General features: G+C 44.1%; 1 protein-coding gene across 1 annotated transcript in view; it reads left to right on the top strand.

Moving 5' to 3' along the window:
- The first annotated feature begins 640 nt into the window (after positions 1 to 640).
- LOC105903231 (dedicator of cytokinesis protein 2) overlaps positions 641 to 10,856 on the top strand; it is a 96,563-nt gene continuing 86,347 nt past the window's right edge. Inside the window, exons 1-16 of the mRNA XM_031558110.2 lie at positions 641 to 774; positions 1,970 to 2,053; positions 2,428 to 2,468; positions 2,632 to 2,687; positions 2,833 to 2,929; positions 3,244 to 3,392; positions 3,751 to 3,886; positions 4,580 to 4,737; positions 5,063 to 5,144; positions 5,824 to 5,959; positions 7,282 to 7,357; positions 7,587 to 7,666; positions 8,254 to 8,504; positions 10,025 to 10,123; positions 10,400 to 10,472; positions 10,758 to 10,856. The exon at positions 10,758 to 10,856 is cut by the window's right edge and continues 5 nt beyond it. Coding sequence (XP_031413970.1) covers positions 732 to 774; positions 1,970 to 2,053; positions 2,428 to 2,468; positions 2,632 to 2,687; positions 2,833 to 2,929; positions 3,244 to 3,392; positions 3,751 to 3,886; positions 4,580 to 4,737; positions 5,063 to 5,144; positions 5,824 to 5,959; positions 7,282 to 7,357; positions 7,587 to 7,666; positions 8,254 to 8,504; positions 10,025 to 10,123; positions 10,400 to 10,472; positions 10,758 to 10,856 — 1,660 coding nt within the window. The 5' untranslated portion in view covers positions 641 to 731. The remainder of the gene's footprint in view (positions 775 to 1,969; positions 2,054 to 2,427; positions 2,469 to 2,631; positions 2,688 to 2,832; positions 2,930 to 3,243; positions 3,393 to 3,750; positions 3,887 to 4,579; positions 4,738 to 5,062; positions 5,145 to 5,823; positions 5,960 to 7,281; positions 7,358 to 7,586; positions 7,667 to 8,253; positions 8,505 to 10,024; positions 10,124 to 10,399; positions 10,473 to 10,757) is intronic.

Genomic DNA, 10,856 nt, shown 5'->3' on the forward strand with positions numbered 1-10,856 from the left:
TTCAATAATAGTTTATAGGGTGACATTCTTCACTGTAGTAGTTGAAATGACCATCCAACGCTCTGATTGTTTCTCATGATTTGATCGACTCATAAACTCAAGGGCACCCAGCTTGTATGGCTGAATTAGGTACGAAAATACTGATTTCTGTCACAGAGGCTGAGGGAATAAAAAGAACACTGCCACCTTGTGGAGAAAAGGTGGTACAAGCACATGTCAAGTGATACTGAAACTGCAGAGCTGTGATTACTAATATTCAGTCTTGATGATTCAGTAGTCCACTCTGACCCACATCTGACTTGATTTTTATCTTGATTTTTCTTTGTGCTAATGAGTTGTAAAAAGAGTGTATGAATGTCTGTAGTTCAGAGGCAGACTTCAACAGCTTTTGTGAATGATGGACTCAATTCTGAATTTATGCTCTTAGTTGAAACAACTAAAATAATATCTATGATTTAATATATGCAAAATAATGAATTAGTCCCATAATCTAAAGCTGAAATATGTAGAGATGGATAGTACACCTGCTGGTAAGATTTTGATTGACAACAGTGTGAAGCATTTCTCTCTAGTGAAGTGTGCAAAAACCTGCAAAAGAGGGGAGGAGCACAACTTGCTGTCACTCATATAGAAAGACAGAAGTGAGCGGTGGCACCCAACCTCCGAGAGAGACTCAGAAAGAGAGAGAGAGAGCGAGCGAGGGAGGAAGGGAAAGGTCTTCTCTGTCAGCTATGGCTCCATGGACACAGACCATCACCGAGAGATATGGCGTCGGTAAGATGTTCTCCTCTCGTCCTGATAGATGTGTCTTTAGAACACACGCTAGCAGGGTTCTCTAGAAGAACCTGGCCTTTCGGCCCCGGGGAGCCTCGGGTCTAGACTTCCTGCTACACAGGATGTGGGCAGGTGTAAATCCAACGGTCTCAAAACAACAGGCTGAGTTCAAACAAAGTTATAGATTAAGACAGCTGCCAGTAGACAGAGACTCTCACTGCTAGTTTAACTGCAGAAGTGCAATTCCAAGCACACACGTTAAGTTTAGCAGGTGTCAGGAAATTAAAAATGAAAATGTATGCCCTTGACTGTGCTGACTTGCTTATTGCTCTCTCTCCGTTCTTAGTTATTGTGTGCATAAATGGGGTTTAATATAAAATTGCATTCTGATTATCTCTTGTCCTTTGGTTCCTTGCTCTCAAAAACACATTGGCATGACTGTAATCACGCTCGATGAATTAAAACCGGAAAATCTGAATTGTGCTGATGTTCTTTTAATGTGAGTGAAATCGGTTGGTGCCTGTGTAATGCAAACAATATGCTGAACAAGGGCAAATCCGAGAAAGAATTTAATGGGATATAGTTAATGTGATGTGTTTTATACTTGAACAAAAGTCATTAGAGAGCTCTGAAGTCCTGGCATGGCTTGGGTGCAGTGGGTGGTGACAGTTCATTGTGGTCTGTCAGTAGGGGAAGTAAAGCTTCACTTTTAAACTTTTAAACTACGAGATCTTTTCCAGCATGAATCAAACTCTAGAGTTGTTCAAAAAGCGCTGGTCCCATGAGAAATAAGATCATGCTGAATTTAAGATGCTGAAAACCTAATCTGATGGTGTGGTTTTATTTAGTTTATTTTTCTTTCGACACATCAGATCGCCCTCTCTCTCTCTCTCTCTCTCTTTCTCTCTCTCTGTTTCTGTTTATGTGGCCTGACACAGGAAGCCAGACTCACAGAGAGGAAGTAACAAGAATTAGTAAACTACTAGCTGTGCACAGTCATGTGTGTGTGTGTGTGTGTGTGTGTGTGTGTGTGTGTGTGTGTGTGTGTGTGTGTGTGAGAGAGACAGAGAGCAAGGGAGACACATAGAGGTAGGGAGAGAACATTAATCTACAGCACTGAACTTCAGTGGCCAGGACCTCTATGATCTCCTCTGCATCTTTCCTTCTAACCCTCCCCTTTGCTCCCCCTCCACAGTCAAGTGGAACTTCACTGCCAACCATGACAGGCAACTGTCCCTGGAGGTGGGGGACACCGTCCACATTCAGCTGGCCTGTGAAGGTAGAGTGCTGGGAACACCAGGGCTTTATTTGTTCATCAGGGCAACATAAGGGTGCGCTGCTGTGTGTAGAGATGAGAGATCAGGTCTGCTGTGATAATTATTCAATCCAGTCATGTTCCTAACTCATGTCTGTAAATGTGCTTGAACTGGTTAAGTGTTGATGGTCATTAGCACATAGATTTCCACAGCAGGTAGCACAGACCATGAGATGTGCGTCTTTCTTAACCTCAGATAAGTAGATATAGTTATGACGTCAGGTTCACATGTACAGTGTCAACCAGTCTGTATTTGTCATTTAAAAAGCAATGATTCTGGGTGAGGTCAGTTTCAAATGAATACACAGGATTGTCTAAAAGGTCCTTTTCAATTTCAGGCTGGTACAAGGGGTATTTGGTGAAGAATAAGTCCATGCAGGTAAGCCCTAGCTCTCTGCCTCTACGTATGGGGCTTTAGGTCTCTGTGGGTAGATACTAGTTTTCATTCACTCACAAAGTGAAAGTTTTACCCTCCATTGGTTTCATCTCCCAAAGCTAACATCTGACTGTCATGATTGTCTTCTGTTGTGTCGCTTCTAAAGGGAGCCTTTCCTGCCAGCATTATTGAGCTGAAAGAAGTCCTTGTTGAAAGACGAGGGTAAGCATCCATCCATCAATCCATTCAGTGTTCATTCCATGGAATTATTATTATTATTATACATTATATACACATTATTATACATTATACATTATCACAAAACAATGGTGGCCCTAATGAAGATAATGATATTTATTCCGTGCAGAAATGAGGAGGTGGTGCTATCATCCGACATGCCTCTGGTGAAGGAGGTGACCACCACTCTCAGGGAGTGGGGCAGCATCTGGAAACAGCTGTTTGTGGTACGGGGGACCTATTCATATTTCACATCATCACAGGGACCATTTTCAATTACTATTGAAAATGATTGTTAACCATATTTAATTATTGTAACTTGTTAATTATTGTTAATATTGTTTAACTATTGAACAATAGGCTCAAATCATCACATGGACCTTTTTTCCTTTTGAACAATAGAATGCTGCTTAATGTCTGACCAACATTTGTTTGTTGTTGTGTTTGTGCTCTGCCTAAACTCAAGCCTTTTGTTTAAATGCACTGGGGATGTGTTTTGGGTCTACCAAGGCCAATTACATTTGTTTGTTTGTGTTCGTAGGCCAATAAGAAAGAGCGTGTTAGTCAGGTCCAGAGACTCATGTGGGACTTAATGGAATGGCGTTCACAGCTCCTGTCAGGGACGTTGCCTAGCGACGAGTTCAAGGAACTGAAGCAGAAAGTCACTTCCAAAATTGACTACGGCAACCGGTACCTCGTCTAACTGTTCAATTTCCTCTTTCATTAACTGTTTCTAATAGTCTAGCTTCGGTTTTACCAACCGAAAACGAATGAAACAATCCACAAAGAATCATGCTCTTAGGAAATCACAAGATTTGGATTAACTTCCACTATAGCACTGTTTCATTAATTATATCAGAGAATAATGTGCACAGTGGCCCTTATTATCATGCAGATTATTTTCAGTTGCCTTGTAATTACCTTGAGATGATTAATGGCCTGGACAAAGAAGAAAATAATGTGTTCTCTCTTACCCATGGCTGAGTCTCATCAGTTGAACTTTGAGCTATAATTTCTTCCCTTTTCTATTCTCTCTTTTCCCTCCTAGGATCCTAGAGCTGGATCTGGTGGTCAGAGATGTAGATGGGAACATCCTGGACCCAGATAAAGCCAGCGTGATCAGCCTGTTCCGTGCCCATGAGAAAGCCAGCAGCAAGATAACACAGCACCTCAAAGAGGAACAGGTCAGACCCAACCCCTTCCTCCTTACCCACCAACCCCTCATTTTATTCAGGTACCACATCAGACATTACACACACTGACGATGGCGTAGGCCGAATCGTGTCTGTGATTAAACTGGTCAAAATAAATAAGCAATGAGACAAGCTTGAGAGTGCGTTTTATTCTACTTTAAGTTAACTGTCTTTTTCACTCGCACCCAAAATCGCCTTTATTTTGGAAGTAGAGCGCGCCTATCCTTACAAACCACATCAGACATCACCATTTAGACATCAATACAGCGACTGAACAAAGAACCATATTCTACATGTCGGATGAACAAAAGCTGTATTTTGCTCCTTTAATTAAATGTGTTTTGTTTAGTTTAGCATTGGGTCCCATTTTGCTGTATAATTTCAAGTCTCACAGATAGGCGAGAAATAATTAAAATATTCATTTTTAACGCTGCACTGATATGAGCGTGTAAATCATTTTCCTCTCACATTTAACAGGGCCAAATTTAATTGAAGCCGTATTTCCATGGGGGCTCACTCTTTTTCTTAAGAGGGAACAGAAAAGGAAGTCATTACTGTTATGAGTTTCCTGAATTGCCATACTGTGGTTAGTTAATCTTTCCTTATCCATTTACCCTTTCCCCTTTCTTTCTTTCTTTCTTTCTTTCTTTCTTTCTTTCTTTCTTTCTTTCTTCGTCCCTATAGAATAACGACCAGATGGATCATTCTGGAATCATTGCTCGCATCCAGCAGTCTCCCACACACAGCCTCTTTGTGTTCCTCCGTAACTTTGTGTGCCGCATAGGTGAAGACTCCCAGCTCTTCATGTCCCTATATGACCCCAACAAACAGGCCATCATCAGGTCAGGCACACATCTGAGGGTCAAGCATTCTCTCTTTCTCTTTTACAACTCAACTACACCAGACATTTACATTTAGTCATTTAGCAGACGCTTTTGTCCAAAGCGACGTACAAGGGAGAGAACAGTCAAGCTAAGAGCAATAAAAATCATCTTAGACATCGTAGAGTATAAGATCCTCTGCACCTGCCTGTTTTTTCCCCCGTACTTATATTCGTGTCATTGCTGTCAGAAACGTGTTCTTCGCCTATTCACTAATCTCAGTGAATGTTCAGTGAAACACCAAAGTGAGATGTCCAGTCAGATATGCATTGTGTTCTTTCTGTAGTGAGAACTACTTGGTGCACTGGGGTAGTGCCGGATTCCCCGCTGACGTCGACATGCTGAACAACTTGAAGGTCGTCTTCACCGTAAGTTGTCAGCTGGGGGCTGGGGGGTGGGGGTGGGGGGACAAAAAAGGGGGAGTCTCTGGCTGGTTGGTTTCCTCTCCCCTCCTCCCCCTAACTCTGCACGCCATTCCAAATCTATTCTCCAAAATGTCTCCCCTGCACATCTCCCCATAAACATCTCACCAGTGACTGCAGCTAATTTGGCACTTAAGGTGATGAACACCTCCCATCTCTCATCACGCTTTCAGACACATCAGATGGGTCGAGACTAAGTGCTGGAAGCAGGGCACCGTACAGTAATTATCATTTCAAACAGGCACTGTGTATTCAGAGTGTAATAGATAAAGTCTACTGCCTTTAGATTGATGATGTTCTACTGTTTTGGCAAGTTATGCACCCTTAAAACTGGGGGTCCTCACACTACTCTTTTTCCTCCCCTGTAATAGCTACCACCTTGGTGCTTTTTCTCTCTGCTTAATATGCTCGGAGAGAATGAATCACAGCAATTTAGTCAACTTCGCAAGAGAAGTTAGTTATTCTCGCGCACCCGGAGAACTGGCAGTACATTATCTGGAGAGAGCAACGTTTACACATAGCCATGATATCTCCATTTCTCCGCGGCCTGTCACAGGCTCTCTGATTTTCTTTCCCTTCTCTCTCTCCACGTTCTCCTCTCCTCTGCTGTGCCGTTGGCCTCCAGGACCTGGGCAACAAGGACCTGAACAGGGAGAAGATTTATCTAATCTGTCAGATCGTGCGAGTGGGCCGGATGGACCTGAAGGAGCACCACTCCAAGAAGTGCACCCAGGGCCTGCGCAGGCCGTGCGGGGTGGCAGGTGAGGAGCAGCAGAGATTAGGGATGAGATTAGGGATGAGATTAGGGATGAGATTAGTGGTACAGAGGTACAGGAGGTAGAGGAGTCGTTTAGTAATCGGGAGGTTGGAAGGTTGCTAGTTCGATTCCCTACTCCTCCTTACCAAGTGTGTAAGTGTCCTTGAGTGAGACACTGAACCCCTAAACTGCTCCTGATGTATAAAATGCAAAATTCCTTGTGGGTCGCTTTGGATAAAAGCGTCTGCTAAATGACTAAATGTAAATTAGTGAAGATGCCTCCTAACCAAGCAGTTCAGTCAGCCCAGTTAATGGAGCAGTTGGCTGGTCAATGGGTCAGTCAATCAGATGAGAAGTAGGATTCCCAGCACCATTTCAACCCACTGTAATGAGACTGATGTAACCAGGACTGATGCAAGCAGGTCGTGAAGATGTTATGGCAGATTGGTTTATTCCGTCAGTAGTCATCACTGTAGTCATGCAATGATATGACACTGAAATGGGCATGCCGGCTCACAGAAGGTTAAATGCCATGACAGCATGCGTCACTGTCTAATATCTGTCAAAGTGTTGGGCATTTTCAAAGCATTCCAGATGATGTTAGCATGTCACTGTTTCATCACTGAGCACTGATTGGCATGAGGAGTAATGACAGAATCTGGCTATTGCATGTTTAATGACATTCTTATGATAGAGAGACCAAGTGAAGTGATTCAGTCCATAAGTCTGTTTTTACAGGGAAACTGTGAGCATTCCAGCTTTGAATACTTTAAGCTTTGACTGTAGCTTTGATTATTTGGGGTAAGACTTTATTTGGATAGTCCGCTAACAGAGACTCAAAACCAACCCCTAACTTTAACCAGAAATCTCTTGAATTCCCCTTTAGACAGAAGTGAGGGTTTTGAGAGGCCAGAGAAGAAAATTAATAATATATCTGAGGTGGATGAAGTATCCTCTGAGGAGAAAGCTTGAACCTCTCTTCGAAGAAAATGTCTTTGAACCAGCGTGTGCATAGAAATGCATCCCCATTACAAAGCAAATCTGTAACCTAGTTAAATCAACCAGAGAAAATGCAGCATTCAAGATTTATTTTTAGAAAAGATCTCAAAGTTCTCAGATGACATATGGTGACAGTTTTTGAAGGCTCATTAATAGTGCATGAATAATTACTGGTTGCCTCTAGCTAATATATATATATGTGTGTGTGTGTGTGTGTGTGTGTGTGTGTGTGTGTGTGTGTGTGTGTGTGTGTGTGTGTGTGTGTGTGTGTGTGTGTGTGTGTGTGTGTGTGTGTGTGTGTGTGTGTGCGCGCGCGTGTATTTACAGTGATGGATATCAGTGACATTATCAAAGGGAAATACGAGTCTGAAGAGGAGAAGCAGTATTTCATCCCCTTTCATCCGTGAGTCATTCTGTCCTGTCATTTCAGCGTGCCTGTGTTTGTCAAACATCTCAAGGTCTGTGTGTGTATGAGTATGTTTGTGTGTGTGTGTGTGTGTGTGTGTGTGTGTGTGTGTGTGTGTGTGTGTGTGTGTGTGTGTGTCTGGTGTGGGAGGTAACTGTGTGTGCTCCATGTGTGTTTTTGTGTTTTTATAACTTTGCATATCGATGTGCTCTTGGTGTGTGTCTAGAGTCGTGGCAGAAAATGACTTCCTTCATTGCTTGCTGAACAAATGGACCACAGCATCCAGAGGAGACAGTGGGGGACAAGGTACGACCACAGCAGCACAGCAGCACAGCAGCACAGCTTCCAGCCTACCACTGCTGCAAAACAACCTCACGCCTATCACGTCTGGATACTACTACTACTAAGTCATTCTTTATCAACCTTTAAAACGTCATATATTAGCCCTCCCATACATTAAAACACTGCATTGCGCATTTATATATTATGCATCTTATGTTACTGACTTAAACATGAAGTATTAAATGCTCTGCTGCAGCAGAGCAGAGCAGAGGCAGTTCAGCTTGAGTCGTCCACCTTAGAGGCATATGACCATGCACGAAAGACTGCAGGTTATTTGAGTGCAGTGCTTGAGTGCTTTGAGTTGAGCACTCTGCTTGTTCCCATTGGGCTTCAGGCTAGTTGATCACCCATGCACCCACCCATCGCTCACAACAAAAAAACACTCTTTCTCAGTTGTCCTCCATCGTTATCAGTTATTAGTACTTCTCTTGCCTGTTAGTTCACCACACCGCTTGCTGTCGAAGCTTCTGCAGATAGCCTTTCTCTGTGGTGGGCTTGTGTGCGTGGGTGGATGGTCAGGTCATCGTTTTTTTTCTTCGTTGGGCCTGCAGGGCTGTGGGTGACGATGAAGGTGCTGGTGGGAGACATCGTCCAGATCCGTAAAGACTACCCTCACCTGGTGGACCGCAACACGGTGGTGGCCAGGAAGCTGGGCTTCCCGGAGATCATCATGCCCGGGGACGTGCGCAACGACATCTACCTGACCCTGGATAGGGGGGACTTTGACAAGTACAACAAGACCACGCAGAAGAACGTGGAGGTCATCATGTGGGTGTGCGATGAGGAGGGCAAGGCTGTGCAGGTGAGTCTGCCCCCTTGCATACAGGAACAGATACACACACTCACAAACTCTCACACACACACACACACACACACACACACACACACACACACACACACACACAAGTACACATAAAGAGATACACCTACACACATACACACACACCCATGCAATGACAGATTGTGTTATAGTTCTAATTCGTCAGACACAGACACTTTAAGGTTGGCGCAGAGGACGACCGCTATGGTTATTATTATCTCCACGGACACACACAGGAACAATCGAAATAGAGTTTACCCCAGCCAAAGCTCGAGGTCAAATGTTAGCTGTGGCAATTGCTTTGGTCCGTCCTCCATGTTCACATCAATGTAAAGTAAATGCACTAACAAAAGACACGCACAGCCCAGTTAATCAAACCCAGAGGTGTTTTAATCCTCGAGCCAAGTGTGGGTGATTAAAGTTGCAAGGAAGCGCTGCAGGAGGATCAATTTCCATTGGGAGGATTAGACATGTCTGGAAAGAATGTCTTAGATTTATCCATCCCAGACATTTTCTCTTCTCCTGAATCATTTACAGGTATGATCACTGGTTTCAGGAATATTCTGGAACATTCTTCTCTATGTTTTCAGCCACAAAGGGATGTAGGCATGTGAGAAGTAATTCTATGGTCTAACCACACATTTGTGTGCTGCCGGGGCAGATGGATGGATGGCTCGGTAGATTGGAAATGTGTGATGCCAATCTGTCTGTTGGAGGTTCACACACAAAGTAATATCTTCTTGGCCCCATTTTGTGCCATCTTTTTATCTCTCTTCCCTCTCTTCCCCCCTCTATCCCTCTCTCACTGGAGAAAGTTGTGGAGTGTGAGATGAAGGACTCGACTCAGTAAACGCACACATACAGACACACATACACACGCGCACGCGCTTGCGCACACACAGACACACACAAAAGACACACATACACACACACACACACACAAACAAACATAGAATACTCATCTGATTCCCCAATTTTCTGGAACAGACCGTATTTCACGCTTCTGTGGAGATCTACCATACAAATACACACACACACACACACACACACAAACACACAAACAAATCTCCATGACAACACTTTAGTCTGAGGTTTTGACTTCCCTAATCTGCAATACCATACATGGAACTAGAGATAAAACAGTCGGCGTCTATGCAAGTGTTCATTTCCTTGTGGGCTAAGATGTCCACCGTGCCTATTTAGGCCCAGCGGTCCATGGGATAACGGCTCTGACAGTCTGGAGCCTTTGGCTCCCTTGTGGAGCTCTGAAGACACCACCCGTATTTCTCTCCTCTTGTGTGGTCCATGGGTCCATCAGTCTGCCAGCTATCTAACGGTCCTGGGGTCTATCTGCCAGTAGGTGGGCCCTGGAGAGCGCGATTGATGGTTTTTCCTTCCCTCTCTCTCTCTCTCTCTCTCTCTCTCCCTACCGCTTTCTCTCTCTCTATCTGTCACACTCTATCTATCTCTCTCTCTCACTCTGTGGCCTTCTTTTCTTGCAGAATTCTATCTGCCTCGGGGCGGGAGACAAGCACGTGAACGAGTACAAATCGGTCATCTACTATCAGGTCAAGCAGCCCCGATGGATGGAGACTTTCAAGGTAAAAGGGGAACAGAGGGAGTGTGAAAATGAAAATGAAAATGGGGGGGGGGGGGGAGAGGAGAGCAGGTGGAGCTGTCAGTGAGTGACTGTTTGAGGACATGGGGATAGAGAGGAGGAAAGAGAAAGAATGGGAGCAATTTGTGTGTGTGTGTGTTGTTGTGAATATTGAACTAAATCCATCTTTGTGTGTATGTATATGTGTGTGTATGTGTGTGTTGGTGGCGGTACCTGTGTGTCTGTCTGTGTGCGTATGTGGTGTGTGTGTGTGTCGTAGGTGTCCATCCCTCTTGAGGAGATGCATCGGATCCACCTGCGCTTCATGTTCCGCCACCGCTCCTCCCAAGAATGTGAGTCGCACACTGATGATGTCACATATCATTAAGCAAACAGTCAGCAGACAACTTAATGCAAGGCAGAGACTCATTCACTGTTTTGAAACCTTACACAAAAGTCCACTAAAAAAGGAAAGATAATGGGCCAACAAATACAGTGGACATAATGAAGTATGTTCTATGAATAGATATGAATGCTAGATAAAGAAGGTAGAGTATATATAGTCCCGGAGCTCAAACGTTAAGAGGCTGATGGTGATAATAACCAGTGACACCTCTCCTGTTCTCATGCCTCTGTAGCCAAGGACAAAAGTGAGAAGAACTTTGCCATGGCATTTGTGCGTCTGATGAAGGAGGATGGTACTGTGCTGCAAGATGGACCCCATGACCTGGTGGTAT

This window comes from Clupea harengus, chromosome 20 (assembly GCF_900700415.2).
Source record: "Clupea harengus chromosome 20, Ch_v2.0.2, whole genome shotgun sequence".
NCBI classification, from domain to species: Eukaryota; Metazoa; Chordata; class Actinopteri; order Clupeiformes; family Clupeidae; genus Clupea; species Clupea harengus.